This window comes from Callospermophilus lateralis, chromosome 14 (assembly GCF_048772815.1).
Source record: "Callospermophilus lateralis isolate mCalLat2 chromosome 14, mCalLat2.hap1, whole genome shotgun sequence".
Taxonomy (NCBI): Eukaryota; Metazoa; Chordata; class Mammalia; order Rodentia; family Sciuridae; genus Callospermophilus; species Callospermophilus lateralis.
The window spans coordinates 61,850,044-61,871,211 of record NC_135318.1 but is presented as its reverse complement, the minus strand read 5'-3'; the positions used below and the strand labels follow the sequence as shown (position 1 = coordinate 61,871,211).

Here is a 21,168-nt window from a genome sequence, read left to right as displayed (position 1 = left end):
ACTTCAGAGGCTGAGGCAAGAGGATCGCAGGTTCAAAGCCATAAACAACCTAGAACACTCTGTTTAAAAAAAAAAAAAAAATGAAAAGGGCTGGGGATGTGGCTCAGTGGTTAAGAAGCCTTGAATTCAATCCCTGGAACCAAAAGAAAAAAATCAATAAAAAGGACTGGGATGTAGCTCAGTGGTAGAGTTGTTCCCTGGTTTCAGTTCCCAGTATTGCAAAAAAAAAAAAAAAAAAAAGAATGAAACAAAAAGAACAAGATCAGAGGTTACTCAAGGGCTCCCTGGATTGACCCATTGTGTTCTCAGATCATTCAACACATTTTCTGCACACTCGCAATGTGCCTTAACACCCACATGCTCTACCCATAAGAAATAATTTTCTTTCCTTTTATCTTCACTCCACAGATGGGAATTTCCCTAACTCTGGGAATACTCACTATGTATTCCCTACGCTGTCCACCAGGGCTTGGAGATCTCCACGAAGACCAAAGTAATGAGGATGGAGGGGTTTTTTTTGTACCCTTCTGCCTCCCTCTTCCTAATCCTTGGCAGAGCCATACAAGCTTGGTCAGGAATTAATGCTCTACCATCCATTCCAGGTTCTAGAAGTGCACATTCTCTCCTTCAAGAATATCTACATAGCAGGCCTGTAATCCCAGTGGCTCAGCAGACTGAGGCAGGAGGATCGAGAGTTCAAAGACAGCCTCAGCAAAAGCGAGGCCCTAAGCAACTCGAGTGAGATCTTGTCTCTAAATAAAACACAAAATAGGGCTGGGGATATGGCTCAATGGCCAAGTGCCTCTGAGTTTAAGCCCTGGCATCCCCCCACATACACAAACAAGGAATATCCACATAGCCAGCTGTCATCTTTAACATGACAACTTTTTTGAGCTGGAAAAATCCCTCCCTCTACCTGTGCCCCAAGGCTTTCCTCCCCAAAATGTTGGAATTCCTCAACAATCAGTTGAATTAGCAAGAGAAATGTGCAACTGTCACTCTATGGCTGATGTAATTTCATGGATGGGTTTTATTGAAAAAGAACCTTCACCTTGGATCAGCCACATCAGACCTCCCACTGCAACAACCAACTCTCATGAAGGTGGGGACAACATGTTTCTCATACCTGTGAATGTGCTAAGCAGTTCCAGATTATTTTGTTGCATACACTTCTACAATAGTGACTAAAAATAGGTATGTGGAAGTTGGAAGTTTGGATGCCTTTGATTTTCATTAAATGCAAAGATGCAGGGGCCTGGGGCACATGGTTACAACAGGCATGTGTGCAGATGAACAAAAGCTGACCAAGGTCATTTTATCAACCTCCCTCTCTCAGTCATGTGTTGTCCACCCAGCCTTTCTGCCTTTGTCTACCTGACCCTCTTGCCTGGGAATGCTTCTAACCTGCTCCCCAGTCCAAACATGGGCCAATACCCATGACCCCATGAGTGTCCACTTTTTGGGAAAACCTAGCCTGAACACTCCTTCTGCCACTCTAGGTCCTCATCCCTGAACTCCTATAGCACCATATCTGCCTCTCATATTAAACCTCTATTATTCACTTCTCCATGGCTTTATTTTGCTTGTCTCTAAAGTATAAATAGCTTCCACCCAATACTGAGCATCTTTCACATGCACACTTACTAAGCCCCCAGCTGAGCTCACAAGACTAGAAGAGCCTTGCTGCAGCTCCTGGGGACTTGTTCCGCAGAAACAGATGCTCTGCTATTGACATATTTCCCTGTGGACAACCATGGCAAGGCCAGGAGAATTTTGCTTTGGTTAACTGGGGTCTCAGTTGGTGATATTCTCCCTGCTGAGACACCCAGTCTTCCTGGGAGGAAACAGCAGCTCAGAAGTCGGGCAGTTGCAAGGCTGGTCATGACCCTGCTCAGAGGTCCAGCCTTGTCCCTCAGGTTGGGTCACAGCAGACCAGTCTTCAGTTTTCAGCGAGAGACAGGAGTACTGGCCACTCCAGGGTACACAGAGAGGGCAGAGGAATTGAAGAGTCCCCAGTGGGGCCCGGCATTGGGTAATACAGCATTTCCAGCTCCCTTTTTCCTACCCTGTAGCCCTGAACCAAAGACCATATGAACCAAGGGTAATGTTCAACAGTTCTCAGCCCAGATGCCGGGAGCTGGCATTTAGACAACATGAAGACAAACAGCTGATGCTGGACAAAAATGACCCTAACCGCTGACTCCAGAGTTCCCCCAATGGTCAACATACCTGTTTCCCACATCCCCTGCCCAGCGGGGAAGCTGCTCTTAATAGTTGAGAGGGTGAGGAGAGCAAGGAACAGTTTGGCTTCAGGGACTCAACACTCACCCACTTTGCAATGGGGCAGCCCCGAGAGCTCTTCCCCTCCTTTCCCGTGTAGATGACCTTCTCGATCCGGATGGCTTTCCCCTTCTCTCCATACCTAGAGAAGGAGACAGAGGCCCCATTAGCTCAGTGGAATGCCAAACACCTCATGGTAAGAAGGCAGGCCCCCAGGAGCTTCAGTTTGGCTTTCTGGTTACTGTTGGGGCATGAGAGGGGAGAGAGGTTTGAACGTTATTCAATGCTTCGAGGCTCTGGAGACACAGTGGCTACCTCCAGGTTCCCAGGCTTTGGTTCACCTGCCTCTTCTTTGCTCTTGTCCATGTGGCCCATCTCTGTCCCAGGGCAGAATATCCCTGATTATTACCTGTGAGCCTCCAAGAAGGGTCCTGAAACCAAAGGCTAAACACAAACGCTTGTACTCTGTCTTGTTAGCTTGGCCACCTCAGAGTTAGTGATTTATAAATCCAATGCACAAAAGAAAATAAATGTAGAAACTCTTACTTTTCTCTTTTAGCCACCCCAACTGACCTCTGGGGAAGTGACCCTTCCAAACACACACACTGGCTTTCAGGTTCCCCTGGACAGTAAATATATCTGGTTCTCGCACACACCCACTGCCCTGGTCCACACACACAGTTCTGCAGAGCTGCAGGTCTCTGAGACCATCTAATCAACTATGTCATGTTCAGAGGTGACAAGATCATAGCTGGCCCCAGAGCTAAAGTGACTCATCCAAGTTCACACAACTATATGGGAGAATCGGTGGTTCACCTACAGCCTGGGAAGTCAGACAAACTGGGTTTGAATGCCTGTCCCACCACTTTCTACATCTATAATGACCAATTACTGACTTCTCTAAATCTCAGTTTTCTTATCTGTAAGATGGAGATGAAAATTGTTCCTACCTCCTAGGCTTGGTAAACATAGCGCATAGGGGAGCGGTGGTGGTTCATCTTACTGAACCATCTCATTTTAATTTCAGGAAAAATATATCATCTGCAGTTAATGGTCACTTGCCACCTCTTCCTTTCTACTCTCGATGCCTCTATTCCAATCTCTGTCTCTCTGACCTCATATTTCTGACAAGCCAACAGCTATCTTTTTTTTTTTTTTTTTTTTTTGGTACTGGAGAGTGAATCCAGGGACACTTTGCCTCTGAGCTACTTTCCCAGTTCCTTTTTATTTTGAGACAGTGTCTCACTAAGTTGCTTCTGATCTCAAATTTGTGGTCCTCCAGCCTCAGCCTCCCAAGTTGCTGGGATTACAGATGTGCCCCGACACCTTTGCATATTTCTCCACTTCAACAAAAATGTTTCTTGTAATTTATTACTGAACATGAAGTCAGCTGGTGCTGGGGAAGACTCCTTGCTTTGAAGAGTCCTATTAAAGATCTCTTAAGAATTTTTAACTCTAAGAATCATTTAACTCTTATCCAACAGAGTTTTAACATCTAAGGAGACAGATGGCTAGTTTTTTTTCTTTGATCAATTAACTTTTTTTTTTTTTGTCCCAGGGATTGAGTCCAGGGACACTTAACCACTGAGCTCCATCCCCAACCCTTTTTATATTTTATTTAGAGACAGGGTCTCGCTGAGTTGCTTCGGGCCTCGCTAAATTGCTAAGGATGGCTTTGAACTCACAATTCTCCTACCTCAGCCTCCTGAGCCACTGGGATTACAGGTGTGTGCTACTGAAGCTGACTGGTATGCTCTTCTTTTTCTTTCTTTCTTTCTTTTTTTTTTTAATGTGTTGCTGAGGATCGAACTCATTGCCTCACATATGCTAGGTAAGCTCTACCACAGAACTACAACTCCAACCTGCTTTATAATTACCTAAATCACACTTTTCTTGTATTTCTGTAATGAATTCAGTTTGAGCAAACATTTTAATATACTATTTAATAAAGCATAATGTTATCATAGTGATTAAAATACCACTTTTTAAATCTCCTCTCCTCCACTTCTAGGACCAACAACCTCAAAATCACCACATAAATGCAGTGCCTGGGTTGGGGCCCAGTGGTACAACAGTGGGTAGAAATGATCCCATTTGGCTCAAAATTTCTCTGTATATGTATGTGTATTTTTGTAAATGCTTAGAAAGATGAAAAAGTAAACATCAAACCTTTAAAATTTATTCTGGGAAGAATAACTGCTGGAGGGTTTTATTCACTCTGTACTTAGACTTTTTAAGGGTCTTCTTTCATTTTCATAATTCAAAAAGGTGTTGTTGTTGTTGTTTTTTAATGCTAACTGAAGGTTTCTGAGTTTCATGTTGTCTCTTCCACTGAGGTCTTAGTGAAGGGGTGAGGAGTGCTTCTGGTCATTACAGCATTAGAATTTGAAGGCTCTGTTAGTCAGGACACTGAGAATTTCTATAGTGTGGTCTGGATCATGAGTTAGAAATCACACAGTGCTGCTTTTGTTTGGCTCCTGAACAACTTTCAGTTGAACTAGCATTTATCAGGAAGCCGCCCACAAGTTTAGGGTCTGGGCCTCTGTGTGTCCTGGGGATCTCTGTTGGGAGAACAGCTCGAGGTGACCACACTAACCTCTCTAAAATGTAGGACTATCATGTTCCTCACAGGAGGGTGAGCCAAGGACACGGCTTTCCACCCAGATCCTCCCCACCACTCCTGTGAAAAATGCATCCTGCAGCAAGACTTCATATTAGAGATCAAATAAAAAGACCAAGCACTGCCTGAACAGTTACACTTCTTTAAAATAAATACATAAAATAAAAACAGAATTGAGTGTCTCTTTGTGTTTAAATACAACCAATCAACTCTTACTTCACTCTTTCTTCTTAAACATCTCACTTTCTGTCCTAGCATGGAACATCCCTTCTACTATGTAAACTCCCAGACCATAAACTAAGCCAACAAGAACAGGCTGAACCTTATTCTAAAGAGAGACTAATAATCTTAGCCAGTGGTTCTCCAAGGGAGGTTCCAGGACCAGCCACATTGGCATCACCTGGGAACTTGGTAGGAATGGGAAGTTAGGTTTTTACATCACATCCCAGACCTGCTAGATCATAAACTCAGTGGGGCCCAGTGAAATGTGCTTTCAAAAGCCCTCAGGAGCTTCTGATGCCTGCACAAGTTGAAGAACCACTGCTCTAATGCTGTATTTCTTCAGGATCAACTCTACCACACTAATGAGATCAGTTCCTCCAAAGCTCAGAGGACTCTCTACCGTCGTGTTGGTTCTTCATTTCTAGAACAAGCATTTAATGAACTAGGCTGCAGGGAATTCCTTTCCCAGATAGAACACACAAGGCTCTGGGCAATGTACCATTCTCAGATCTGAGTTTGACAACTGACTCCACTTATCTATGACAATGAAGACCTGGGTACCCAGGAGGTATAAAGACCATAAATAAATAGAGATATTTTAAGGATTTGCTTTCAACCGCCCTCTCTTTTCTCCAAATCTGTACCAGAGAAACTAACAGCATCATCTCTTTGATGATTTCAGTTTATTTCCCCTCCCTGACTTTGGCCAATGCCTGACAACAAAGGTTCTGCAGAGAAAGGGTGGAGGGAAAAGAACTCTAGAGAGAAGGCAAAGATGATTCATAAACTTGGCCCCCAGTCAGGGAATCATTCATTCATTCCCCTCCCTTGTTCCAGAAAGGATCTTAATAACATTCCTCTAAGATAAAAATAATAGGTGATGAAAAGAACAGCTACTTGGTACAGAAAATACAATCAGTGGGGTTTTACATGTACTTTTGAGATGAGTCTGGAACATCTTGTCATATGAAGAAGAATCAAAACATTTGGAGACTCTTTAGGGTTATATCAAAAGGACTCAGGAGCAACCTGAATAGGTCCCATGGCCAAAGGAGGGACATCACATTCCTCCTAGTGGTGGGGGTACAAAAATCTGGCTCTAAACTTACAAGCAGCCAACATAAAGATGGAAATGCAATCCGTTACATGATTGACAAGGTCCTTAAGATAAAAATAAACCAACTGCTGAAGAAAAAGACAAGTATTCCTGGTCTTAAGAGGAATTCCTCCCTTGGATCCGATTCTGAACAATCTACAGTTGGCTGTTACTTTTAAAACAAAGAGAGAAAAATAAATATACAAATCTCAACTTTTATCTCTCTCTCTCTCTCTTAATCCATTTTTGAAATGTACTCTTCCATAATTAGAAGTTATTTAGGGAACTACCTGGAAATCTCATAAAAGTGGTACCCCCTAGGCCCCCCAAAAAGCCAAAGCAAAAAACAAATACCCATATTGGATCAAAATTGTACATTTCTCTACCCTTCAGCAAAGGTTAATGTTGAGATTCCTTACAAAAAAACCACTGGCCAAGGGCTGGAGTCGTGGATCAGTGGTGGAGCACTCACTAGCATATGCGAGGCGAGGCCCTGGGGTCGATCCTCGGCACCACATAAAAATAAATAATAAATAATAAAAATAAATAAATAAAGGTATTGTGTCCAGCTACAACTTAAAAATAAATATTAAAAAAAACCCACTGGTCAAATGATGTTTATTCCAATATAGAAACTGTAGCATGCGTGCCTGTGGGCACAGGAAGCAAGCATGCACAATACACACGGTTTTAAATCTGTTGTGCTCTCACGGACTCAGAAGTGCCCTTCACATTGGGCTGGAATTTACCAATTGGATCTTTGATCTACTTTGAATATAAATGTTTCCAGATGATGTAAGAAATTAACAGTAACCACAGCAGATCGCTGACTTCCATCCATCTCACCTTACAGAAATTCAGCTCAAAATCATGTTCCCTACTATGCCAACAGGACTCATTTGGCTCCCCTGCTCAGATAAAATCTGGTTCCCAAACCTGTGGAAACTCTAAGCTGCTCAAGTCTTCCACAAAAACTGCTGTATATGTGTGAGCAAACATATGCTCAGGTTCACGTCACCTCTGCTTTCACTTAAAATGCTCATGCTTGTTATTGAAACTGCAATCAGTACACAAGTACACAAGGTGGACAAAGACTGCCCACCGTGTGGTGCTTGCAGCAGACACTGTTTTTCATACGTCAGCTCAGTTTATCCTCACAATACCCCCACTCTGTATGTGCTTCTGTCATCATCCCTATTTTGTCATTGAGAAAACTGAGTCATACAGGAGAACGACTTACCAAGGACTCAGCAGTAAGTGGCAGGGCCAGGACTGGACCCAGAATAGCTCCAGCATCCATGTTCTCAGCCACCACAATGTATTATGCCGCAGTATTACCTCTCCACAGACTGGAACTTGGTATTTACTAACTGCTATGAAATGTACATAGATTTAAATACTCTATCTACATGAGTTGCATGTTAATAAAAAAAACTATTAAATATTCTATAGTCTTAAATTTGAATTGGGAGTGTCAATATAAACTCAAGATGTTTAACCCCTAGCGAATAACAAAAATTAAAAACCCACAGATACAACTTAGGCTTTTCTACTGAAATGACCTAAAAACAATGAACAAAGAAGTGGTGTACACCCATAATCCCAGACTTTTGGGAGGTTGAAGCAGGAGGATCATAGCTTGAGACCAGCCTCAGCATCTTATCAAGACCCCATCTCAAATAAAAAATAAAAAAGGCTGGGGATGCAGTTCAGTGGTAAAGCGCCCCTACATTCAATTCACAGTTTAAAAAAAAAATTTTTTTTAAAGTAAAAATAAAAACAATTAACAACCTACTATCAGCAATGAGCACCCTTGGTACGCTGATAGTCTGTTTCCTCAATGACTTTTCCTCCAAAAAAGGAATCAGGACTTCTAAATAATTGCATGACATTAGTCCAGAATGTTTTCATTCAGAAATCAATTGATATTACCTATAAAGTAGTTTTGAATAAAGACAGGAAAAAAAAAAATCAACCTGATTCCAATCAGCCTTTTAGCTCTGATTACCATACCATAGGACTTACGGAGGAAGAGCATGTTAAATGACATCAGACTGTGGGAAACAAACTCTGCAGGACATACACCCACATAACCATGTTCCTTCAGTAAAAATATTTCAGGAATGAGGGGGTATATGAAGGGTCGACAGATTCAAAGAAACCCAGCACCCCACATGTGACCTGCCACAACATGGGTATGAGGGCTTCCTTTCTGCACATTGACTAGTAGGAGGCGTATTCTGTCAACACGTCCATTTCTTCTAGGACATCTGTGCATCACTCACCGCTCCTCCATGAGTTCCCGGATGGAGGCTACCGTGGGGCCAGATCCCAGGTGAGTGTAATAAGGACCTTCATCTTTCTCCACTATTTGTTCTGCAGAAACACCAAGAATAAGCATTATTTGAAGATAACAATTAGTCAACACCAGTTAAGAAAGGCAAGCCACCAATAAGAAAATTAATAGGCATGTTACAAAACAGGAAACCCAAATGACTTATAAGCATGTGAAAATGTATTCAATCCCTTCAGAAACCAGAAAATCATAATAAAGCATCATTACACACCCGCCAAATGGGCAAACATTTAGAAATCTGGTAAAACTAAGTGTCATCAAGACTCTGGACTAACCACTTTGGAATTAAGCTCACTAACACCCAGTAAAGCTGGAGTTTTGCACACTGTGTGACCCTTCTATGTATACACTCTAGACCAGGGGTCAGCAAGCTACTCCAAAGGGACTACAAAAGAGACTCAAATGCCAGCATTCGTAGCCATCATTCACAACCAAAAAATGATAACACCACATGTGCCCATCAATAAATGAACAGATAAATTAAATGTAGTATAACCATATAATGAAATATTAGTCAGCCTTAAAAATGAATGAAGTTCTAGCTAGGTGCAGTGGCTCATGCCTATAATAATCCCAGCAGCTGGGGAAGGATTCAAAACCAGCCTCAACAACTTAGCGAGGTCCTAAGCAACTTAGCAAGACCCTGTCTTTAAAACATAAAAAGGGCTGGGGATGTGCCTCAGTGGTTAAACATTCCTGGGTTAATCCCCAGTATAAAAAAAAATAAATATATAAATGTACCATAAGTATGTAAGGGAAGCTATGTAAAAAGTATACAGAAACTTTCTGTACCATTTTGCAACTCTCCTATAAATGTAATATTATTTCAAAATAGTTGTTTTTCTTTTTTAAAAAAAATAAAACACACCAGGCAGTGAGTTCTAATTTGTGATTGTATCTATTAGAAAAATCATGGTCAGGGGCTGGGATTGTGGCTCAGGGGTAGAGTGCTTGCCTAGCGTGCATGAGGCATGCTCACACAAATAAATATGCACCACATACAAATAAATAAATATTTTTTTAAAAAATTATGGTCAGATATATCAAAACACATATAAAAGAATTTGCAACAGTCAAAACTGGAAACAACCCACTAGGGTGGAATGTCTGTGCCCTTCCAAAGTCGTATGTGGAAGCCTGACCCAATATGATGGTATTAGAGTGGGGCTTTTGAGAGGTAATGAAAGCAGTCCTTATGATTAGGATTACTGCCCTTACAAGAAGGGCCCCAGAGAGCTCTTCTCCCTTCCCCACTCCCCCAAACCCTCAAAGGATGATTTCCTTAATATTATCCTCCCCCTGCTTTTTTTCTTTGTATGTGGTTCTGGGGATTGAACCCAGGGGTGTTCTACCACTGAGCTGTATCCCCAGACCTTTTCATTTTGGGAAAGGATCTCACAAAGTTACCCAGGCTGGTCTTGAACTTGCAATCCCTCCTGCCTCAGCCTCCTGAATCCCTGAGATTACAGGTGAACATCACTGCACTGGGTTTCCTTAATACATCAAGAGTTACTACAGCTAAATAAGGTCAATAGTATAAGAAAAACTTGGGGGAAAAAAGGATTAATAAAAAAAAAGAATCTTGGAGAAAGCAAATGGTTCAAACACACATGAAACTACAATAAGATCATTTTCTTTCAGATAACTCACTGTGTTGGCAAGGTTATAGGAAACAAGTAGTGTGGAATTTAGCAATATATTAAAACTACAAATGCAAAATCTGACTTAGCAACTTCAAATAATTTATTCAAAAAATTTATTTCTAGGAGTTTGGTTATACTTTCATATGTATTAAAGAAGAGTATGAGAATATTTACTGTATCATCATTTGTAACAGGAAAATATCAGAAAGAACTAAATTTTCATTACTAAGAACTGGTTAAAAATATTATGGCATACCCATATAATAAAATATTAAGTAGCTAAAATTAGAAGGCTCCAAATATACTGAGAAAATGATTTCTAAGGTATCTTAAGTAGAAGGAGATTCAGACTCTCAGTATATCCTGTGTAATATGCATATACAATTACGTACACATACACAAGATAAAGGTGTATACATTATTACCAACACTAAGAACAGAGTAAGAGCAAGTTTAAACTGACTTCACTTGTATTCCTGAGGGTTTTTTTTTTTTTTTTTTTTTTTTTTTTAATGGTTAGCAATGTGTACAACCCAGCAGATGATCTGCTCATGAAGGCACTTCGTTCCTCCCCACTGCCCTTGGACAGTCTTTACCTGAATTATTACCATGGTCTCCTAACTGGTCCCCTCCCTCCTAAAGTCATCCTATCCAACATCACCAGTTATGCTCTCCAAACAGAAATCTGCTCGCACAGCTTACCACTGACAACTCCACACTAGATAAAAGAAAGACCACCACCACCAACTCCAGAGCTCTGTCCTCAGGTCCCTGCCATTCAGGCATCTCTACAAACCTGCTGACCTTGCATTCTGCCTTGGCCACCCAGGCTCCTGCACAGTATCCCTGTGTCTTTAAATGTTTTCTCACTGACAACAGTGCCTTCCTTTATTTCTCCCTTTGGAGAAACTCATCTCTTAAGGCATAGTTTAAGTGCTGTCCTTTCTGTGATGCCCTACTGGACTCGCTCAGAGCACTTTATACACAAAGCGCTATCGGGCATGGGTCACGATCCATTATGTAACTGTTAATGGGGCACAGAAGAACAAACACAGATCTTGCAGACAGAGACCTGGGCAGCCGTGATGCATTATGTTCCAACCTCTCTAATCCTCATGCCTTCATGTGTAAAATACATAAAGGGCTTATTAGCACAGTTTTTGGCACATAATATGAACTCAATAGGTTGCTATTGTCTAGGCTCTGACAAACAAACTGTGTGACTATGGACAAGTTGCACAACCTTTGTAAGCCTTAAAGCAGTTGAAATAATATTTACACATGATAGAATTATAGAGGATTAGATGAGATATAAGGTACTAGGGCTTTAACACTAAAAGAATGAATGGTTTTAACTAAAGAGTTAAAAACTACCTGCTCCAAATTTACATTTTTTGAACCATAAAACAGATTTTACAGATGTTTGCTAGTGAAGAGTGGAGGAGGGGAGAGGCTGGGAGAGACTGGGGTTTAGGGAAAGAGTGTGAAGACGTGGGTGTTGGGGTAGTAGTCTGAAGCTCTTTATAGGTGCTAGGAGACCACATGGTATACAGAAAATAGAATAGAAGAACATGCCAGAACTTCTGGGCTCTGTTCCAGTTTCTATTGTCTGGAGAAAATGCAAAGTTATGAATTGACTACAGGGTCTTACACTGGAACTAGAACCTAATATAGCTTTTGGTGACTACCCTCTGCCCCACATTAGAAAAACTCAAAACTCCCAGGGTTAAGGGCAGAGAAAGGGAATTTTCAAGGAGAAGATGCAAACTAAATCTTGGCAACTCCAATCCAGCAACTGGAACAGATGAAAAGAGGATCCTACACCAAGCCAACCTGGAAACCGGCTGGTCGGGTTTCTCTGGGAGGGCCAGTGAGACACACAGGGCAGACACGCTCCAAGAGCCAAACGAAACCAAAGCCACTTGTAGCAGTTTACAAGGCAAAACAAGGAGTGTCTCAACAGCATGCTTCTTTTCACTGCATCCCTTGCCCCAGTATGTGTCTGTGTCGGGGGAAGATCTGTGAAGAAATCTGACAATGAGGGACATCTAGTATGAAACTGGTGTGTATATACTACGCACACTCTGACACTCCGAATATCTCACATTCATGTAGTTTTTGTTTTAGTATATTCAATATTATATAGGGTGCTTAAAGGTTCCTGAGTTAGGAACTAACATATTAAGGATAAAGGAGATGTTAAGTATAACAATTTAAAAATTAAGTAAAAATCCTGTTCTGTTAAATTTGAAGTATAAATATCACAGTGACACATACCTGAGATAATCTACTTAGAAAGAAGAAAGGCTTCATCGAGCTTATGATTTCAGAAGTTTTGGCCCATGGTTGCTTGGCCCTGTGGCTCTGAGCCTGAGATGGCACAGTGCATCATGGGTGGTTTATGGCAGAGGAGGTCTGTCACCTCATGGCAACCAGGAAGCAGAGAGAGGAAGAAGAGGGCCAAGGTACCAACATCTCCTTCGAGGGCAGGTCCCCATGACCTTTCTTCCACTAGCCCCAGATCCTAAAGGTTCCACCACTTCCCAGAAGTTTCTGGCTCAGCACAAGCCTTCAATACGTGGGTTTTGGGGGGACATTCAAGTTCTATTTTAAACTGTAGCAATCACTATGAACTTGGGTTCTACTCAAAGAGCATAAAAGCAATGACACTCTAGTAACTGTAAGCACCCCTAGCTGTCCAGTTTTGATTTCTAAATATCATTATCCACCAAAAGGAATAGGCATCCTCAAAGAAACAATCAAGTCAAGGTCTGAGGCAGAAGAACAGATCGTGTGTGCACTGGGGTCAAAATGGCTGCCCGGCCAACAACTTGCACAAGACATCACTGAGTACAAGCCACAGGCTGATTTCAGAAATGTTGAAGATGTTTTTAAAAGGTATACACACATGCACACTCACACCGAGTATGAGGAAACGTGATATTAAGCCACCTTTTATATTCTGATAATTGATAACTAAAGGGAAAATTATGCATAATCCTGGCTTTCTGGTAGAAGCTAACTAAATGATGAAGACAAGTCCTGCCACCTTTTGGTAATAACACTTGATGTAATGCCTACCCTGTTGAATTTTTAAGTGTACAACATGGCACTGTTAACAACAGGCCCTATGTTGTACAGCGGATCTCCAGAACTTTTTCATCTTGTGTGACTGTAACGTTACACCCACTAAACAAACTTCCCGTTTCTCTCCCCCCATCCCCTGGCAACCACCATTCTATTTTCTACTTCTGCAAGTCTATTTTAAATACCTCACATAAGTGGAATCATGCAGTATGTGTTGTTCTGTGACTGACTTATTTCACTTAGCATGTTTTCAAGATCCATCCAGGTTTAGAAAAGTTGTCACTTTTTAAATATACAAGGAATGATAGAAAATTATCACTTTGTCATCTCTAATGAAAAATTAATTTACTTAAGGAATATAGGGATCTGGATAAGCATGTGACTGCTGTGATTTGGCTATGAAGTGCCCCCCAAAGTTCTTGTATTAATGCAGGAATTTTCAGAGGTGCAGTGATTAGATTATGAGAACTGTAACCTAATTAGTGGATTAATCCTGGATAAATACTTTAGAAGAACTACCGTGCTGAGTGGCTGCTGTAGGCAGCAGGGGCAAGGCTGGAGGAGGAAGATTACTGGAGGTATGCCCTGGCCCCTCCCTTTCTCTTTCTGCTTCTTGGCTACCATGAGTTGAACAGCTTTCCTCCACCATGCCCTTCTGGCCTGACATTCTGCTTCACCTTGGGCCCAGAGCAATGGAGTTGGCTGACCATGGACTGAACCTCTGAAACCATGAGCTCCAATGAACTTTTCCTCCTCCTAAGTTTTTCTGATCAGGTGTTTTGGTCACAGCAATGAAAAGCTGAACTTCCTGATCAACTGTCATTACTAACAGCGGGACAAGCATACTTCTGGATTCGATGTAATGAGGAGCATGGCATCATCCACTTAAAAAAACGTTTTCCACCAGAACCCAATCAAGTACTCAGATCTAACCGTCAGCCCACAGGAAACACAGAGAAACAGGAATAAGTTAGGCAACATCACAAACCCAGAAAGGTGACAGGGCAACATAGAAGCCAACTAGGCCTGTGCTCATCAACAATGTGCTCTGGGTATGGCTTTGCCTTCCCTTCTGCCAAACCACCACCATGAACTTACATAACACCATGTGTACCTTGCACAGAAGTGCAATTGGATCTACTATGCAGCTAACAAAAGGCATCAATGGGCTTGAACTCAGTTATGGTGCCAGAGGAGAGGACACTTTGCAAAGTTGGGGTGCTTTGTGTTTCCGTTTGTTTGGTACTGAGGATTGGGTCCAGAGGAGTTCTATAACTGAGCTACATTCTCATCCCTCTTTGACACAGGGTTTTGCTAAATTGTTGAGGTAGGCCTTGAACTTGTAATTCTCCTGCCTCTGCCTCCCTAGTTGTTGGGATTACATGTGTGAACCACTACAACCAGTTTGGGGCAAGCTCTATGTGATATTTGTGCTCGGAATCACAGATCAATATATGGTACTATATATATAGCTGTTCTGTGACTGACTTATTTCACTTAGCATGTTTTCCCATAGAGAAATAGTTAACCTTAGTGCTGTTTAATGTTATCAATCCTCAACTGAATAGGTGAATTTATTTATGTTTAGTGTTATATATTTAGTCTTCTGTTATTTTATGTTTTCCAAGTTTATTTGCTTCCTTGTTTTCTTTCTTTCCTATTTTTGCCATAGGTATTGTATTTTCTTTTTTCCTCTCACCAGCACCTCCTTTGGCGATCTGGAAAATCTAGAGTATGTTTTTGGTAAAGCTAATGGGACTTTTAGAAGAACAGAAGCAAGCACCTTTGCAATTTCTCCCATCTTTTCCTTTACTTTGCCTTTTGCTCATAAATGTCTCCCCTTCTCTATTATAAGGTACTTAACATAAAAATAAATTTATTTCAAATGAGTGAAAATACCTTTTGTTTTAGAAAAATAATTATCATAGACTTTTCTTTTTTTGAACAGATTTAATGTTCACTGCTGGCACCAATTCATACCACAACTTTGACATCTATTATTCATTTTAATGCATCTCCAGAAAACCTGAGTTTTTGTGCATTTGTTAATGTTTTAATGAAGCCTTTACAAACATGAATGGTGATTTAATTGGGTATAGACTTCTTGGATCAAATGTTTTATCTCAACATTCTACTCTGAGGACTGTAATATATATGTTCAACAAATAACTCAGACCCAGAATAAAGAATCCTTACCAGCAGAGAAACAGGCAAGTAGACTCACACAGATACTCTACAGAAAAGAGCATATGACAAAGTAATGGGACTCATTAGTCAACAGGGGAAATGTCAAAGCCACAAAGAGATACTATGGTATACCTACTAAAATGGCAAAGAAATTGATGACAGTATTTGCTGGTGAGGATGTGCAGCAATGCTGGTGGGAATTTAGATCATTGCAACCACTTTGGAAAACTGATGGTACCTACTAAAGCTAAACACCCACAATTTCAATCCTAGAGACAAGCTTAGCAGAAATACATAAATGTGTACATAAATGCACCCAGAGACATGTATAAGAATGTTTCATATCAGCATGATTTATAATAACCCCAAACTGGGAACAACCCAAAAGACCATCTGTGATCCAGTAGCTATGCAATGGTATATTCACAAACTGAAATACTGTGCAACAGTAAGAATGAACAACACTGCTACATACAACATAGCTCAATCTCACAAACACGCTACTGAATGAAAACCAGAAAAGTACATACATGTGTATGCATGATTCCATACATATGAAGTTCAAGAACAGATGAAATTGATCAGTGTGGTCAGAAGTTAGAAAAGAGCCTTGGGATAGGGATCAGCACACATTGTGAAGGGCCAGATAGTAAACATTCTAGGCTTTGCAGGGCATGCAGCCTCAGTGGCAATTACTCAGCTTTGATATTATAGTGCAAAAAAAAAAAAACTTTATATGATACATAAACTAGTGAGCATGGCTATGTTTCATTGAAACTTTATTTACGAACCCTGAAATTTGGATTTCATATAATTTTTATGAGTCATGAAATAGTATGCTTCTTTTGGTTTTCTTTTAAACATTTAAAAATATAAAAACATTTCTTTTTTTTTAAGAGAGAAGAGAGAGAATTTTTAAAAAAATATTTACTTTTCAGTTTTCGGTGGACACAACATCTTTATTTTATTCTATGTGGTGCTGAGGATCGAACCCGATCCCGCGCATGCCAGGTGAGCATGTTACCGCTTGAGCCACATCCCTAGCCCAATATAAAAACATTTCTACTCACAGATGTGGGCCAGATTTGTTCTTCAGGATACAATTTGCCAGCCCATGCTGTTGGGGACAGGTGGTAAGTCACAGGGGAAGGGGATGAGGGGACTGTGGAGTGCTAGTCATGTTCTGTTCTGGTTACGTAAGGGTATAACTGCTATAAAACTGTATTAAGCTGTACACTTAAGATTTATATTCTTTTATTCTTTCCTATATTTCAATAAAAAGAACTTTTAAAAAAAACTTTTTAAAAGTTAGGAAAAAAAATACTTTGAAAAACCAAGTATGTGTCACCAACCTGATGGTTAATTTGTAGACATTTCTTCATTAAGTTCATTAAATTCATCAGAATCATTATTTGCCTATTTTTACTCGTTTTTCCTGGGATCGCTTATGATCATTTCTTATCAAAGCTTTCGAAGTCTTCCGCTGCCTTTGGCTCTTATCTTCCATTGATTTATTCCAGGCTCCTCACTGGGAACACCAACAAATGTTCCCCATGTTTCCCATAAAATGTGGTCTCTCTTCTGAGGCCCCCATCTGCACTGATTTTGTTCACTCCTGTTTTTTTCCCTGTCTTCCTCCCTCATGCTTGTCCCCCATCCTCACTGATTCGCTTTTCCTGTAGCCTTCGTTCTACTTTTTGCAGCTCCTAATGTAGTCTTAAGTGGTTTGCAATGGTGCTCTCCTAGCACTTAATCCATAACTCTTGTCACTCTGTAACTTCAGTACCTCACCTTTCATTTCTCATTTCATGGTGAACATTTCTTCAGCCTCCCTTAAAGTATAAATTGGTTGAATGATTCTTATATTTTCTAGGGTAAATTTCCATCTTATGTGTTATATTAATTCCTCTCTTTTCCCACAGAATTTAATGAGTACCATATTGGATTTTTGTACATTAATCATTCTTTTTATTAGGAAAGTTTATCTCTAAGGGCTTCTCACCCTCAGCATGACCGACACTGTGCAGTGGATAATTTGTTGTAGGGCTGTCTTGGGTATGGTAGGAGGCTCAGCAGCATACCTAACCTCTAATGCCAGCAGTATTTCACCTGTTATGACAACCAAAAATATCCTCAAACATTTTGTTTGAGGCAATTAAGAGGGGAAAAATAGTCTCCCCCTCATTGGAAGTCACTGATCTAGACTCATTTATCCAAAAATAGAGTGGGTAGAATCCTACTCCTGGTTACCTGACCACTGCTCAAATTCTTCCCTTAGACATTAAGTTAGAGAACTGTATGTTGTAGAGGTTTTGATTTTAGTTCAAATAATTAGTTCCTCAGCAGTCTGAGGAACTGTGGCTTGCTGTGGACAGTTGCAAGTGGGAAATTTCATCTCTGAGAATTCCGTTTGCTGGAGCCAATGCCTCTGAATTTGTATGTGTGTTTGTGTGTTGAGGGTTGGATTATATACTCTGTCCTAATGGGGACAAACACTTTGGGACTTGGGCTTATTCCCTCAAAAGGGCATGAGCTGGTCATTCTGATAAGACATCAAGTTAAAATAAAGCCTTACATTTGGCAGGATTTTTGTTTGGTGGTTCAGCAAATACTGAACAATGGCCTTTGTTTGATGTTGCTGGCCTTCAGCTACAGAGTTGGCTCCTACTATATGGTTTCTCCTCTCTCCTGCCAACTGTCCTTATCCCACACCTTACTCCACCAGAAGCTGGAGGGACACAGTCAACTGCTTGCACCCCAACTTTGCACAGAGCATGCCTTCTAGACAGGTGGTCTCCAACCCATTCCCTAAGATGTAGGTTCCCTCTGAGCCTCCATGATCTTCTCAACACTGGAACTGTATACCTTAGTATCCTTTAACTTGATCTTATACTGGCAGACAGCCCTTGAAATTCATGGTTTAAGATGGTAGCTTTGGCCAAATTTCAGTTGATGAGACTTTCTCTTCTAATTTTGTTTCTTTTGGTTCTTTTTCATCAGGTTCTAAGAAAGGAGTATTTTGTTATTTTGCTGTTAAGTCCTTGTTCTTCCTTTTAGTCCCCAGCGCCATATTTCTTCCTTCTCCATAAAGGTAAAGTGACAGAGCAGAGAAATGACTCAACTCTCTTAAAGAAAAAACTTGCTTTATGTCTTACTTTGAGCAGTGAGACAAGAATTGAGTTCTCTTTCCTAAAATATTCAATAGAAAGCTCTGGGGGACAGCTCAGAAGAGCAAAATTCAATTTTTTAAAAAATGCTGATAATATGGCTCTAGGTGTTTTTCTGAACCCTGTGCACTTCATTTTATACTCATTAAAATAGAAAAATATGCTCTGTTCTTCTGCACTAGGTTGGGGTGAGAATGAAATGGATCTTTTCTGCCATCAGCAAGAGATTACTAAACATAAGAAATTACTCACAACTACCTAACATAAAGAGGGATCCTCAGATCTAAATGAAACTTCCACCTTTCCCTCCCTCTCTACTCAGAGACCAGGGGATCCACACTTTGCCAGTAGGAAAACTCAAGTGCAGAAACGTACATGGAAGCACATCTGAGGCACTTCTTTTTTATGACACTGGTCCACAGAGGTAATAAATGTACAGACGTCAAAAATCACACAAGGGGGTGCTGGGGCTGGGGCTCAGTGGTAGAGCGCTCGCCTAGCGTGCATGAGGCACTGGGTTTGATCCTCACATTAAAACGAAATAAAGATATTGTGTCCACCTACAACTAAAAAATAATTATTTTTTAAAAAAAATCATACAAGGGTTTTATTTGTACCTATCTTCTCTTTCCAAGCAATCCTTTATAATGCCTCAGTTTTCTAATGTAATCAGCAGACTTAAATCTGAACATCTTAAGCATATACAGCTAATTAGATTCCACTTCAATGACGGTCAGTAACTGACCACTAGCATGATGCCTCCTGATAGTCATAAGCACACAGCAATGGATGAGTAGATGGTCAGGACCTACCTTGGATCAGGTATGTTAGACAAATTTTTTAACACTAAAATCTCAGGTCACTTATGAGTCCATGGGCAGCATGCTGGGCTTACTGGTAATAGATATAAATACCTTCATAAAAATACGCCCATTTGCCAACAACAAAAATTAAAAATAAGATCATGCCTAAACCTGACGTCCTTGTAGAGTGAAATACAGAAATAGAGTACGGTTGACTAGGTAACCAAAAAATATGTAGAGTATTTGTTCTATGTTCAACAGCAGTACAATGCTTTAAAAAATACAACACAGTTTCTGTTCTAAGGAACATGGAAACTAACTGCAAAGACTAATGTACAAAGTCAGACAAAGAAGGACAAAGCATTATAACTTGACTCTTCCCCAGCACCGATGCTGTTATCTGTTCTCAGCCCTGAAATTCAACCTCTGTTGGATCTTCCACCTACCATCTCCTCCATTTCTTCCCACGGCTCATCTACTTGTCCTTTAGAGCCTCCTGTTTGAGCCTTCTCCTCTAAACTGTGGTCTCCTCCATTCTCAGACTACACATTTAGCCTAGTGAAAGGACCCGAACTGTAACTTCAACTCCCATCTGTTTGCTGAAGAACTTCCATTTCACAGATCCAACAAGACTCTACAGATACCCCTCACAGAAGTCTCCAAGGCTGGAGGGCCAAACTCACTCTCCTCCAGTGTTTTGCAGTTTCAGCAAGTGACACCACCATCATGCAATCAGCTAACCCAGGACCCTAGGAGGAGCCTGTGCCTGCTCCTTCTCTCTTCTTTCTGCATCCAACTGTTAATGAAGCAGAAATTCTTTTTCTTATTCTTTCTCCTATCTATTCCTCTTCCTCCTCAGCATCACTCTCTTCGTTCAGACACCCATTATTTCTTGCCTGAATGACACCTGAACCTGCAAACTGGTTTCTCTGCCTTTGAATATCATCCCTTCTTCCCCAGAACTCTCCTCTCCAGCTACTCCTGGTCCTTTGTCTAACACACCAGCCACCTCAGAACCCCCTGTGGTTCCCCCTGTTCTGTGATCTCCACATCTTCACTCCCCTCACCACCACCCCCAAACATGTATTTCTCCTCCATAATCTTTGCCTGGCACACATAGTTACCTTCTCCCTGTTGACCAATTAAATTTCTATTGATCCTTTAAAATTCAGATCTCACCTCCTCCAGGAAATTCTCTCTGATACCCGCCTACTCCCTTTATATTGATATCCAAATAGTCTACCGTTTTGAAAAATACTTCATATAACATTTCTCTTTACCTCTGGGACGGGGAATAAGTTCTCAAAAATACTACAGAAAATAGACTTTACATGACTGTAAACAGAAATAACTTTGTGTCATCCCATTCGGGACTATGGTTCCTACCAAGGTTAACTGGCAGATACTGCAATCAGCCACATCCACTGGACAACACCTCTCCCTTACCTGGACTTGCACCATGCTCCAGGAAAAAAAGATTTTTTTCATATGACCACTTATTTAGGACAGGATAATCAACTGGTTAAAAATTCAAGCACTTCTTAGGATAGCAGCCCCTAAAATCTGCGTCTCCTAGCTTCCTGCTTTGGCTAGGAGTTTAGTCTCTGCAGCTTCCTGTCAGCTGCTCCTCAGAGATATCAGGACAACATTTAAAAGCTAACAGACTGTTTCCTCGTCTATAAAATGATGACTAGATCTCAAAGGATG

At 40.9% G+C, this 21,168-nt stretch overlaps 1 protein-coding gene across 1 annotated transcript in view; it reads right to left on the bottom strand.

Annotated features, from left to right (window-relative positions):
- Tet3 (tet methylcytosine dioxygenase 3) overlaps positions 1-21,168 on the bottom strand; it is a 99,440-nt gene that overhangs the window by 19,985 nt on the left and 58,287 nt on the right. Inside the window, exons 5-6 of the mRNA XM_076832663.2 lie at positions 8,504-8,594; positions 2,329-2,422 (exon numbers count right to left, since the gene is read on the bottom strand). Of these exons, the coding sequence (XP_076688778.1) occupies positions 2,329-2,422; positions 8,504-8,594 (185 nt within the window). The remainder of the gene's footprint in view (positions 1-2,328; positions 2,423-8,503; positions 8,595-21,168) is intronic.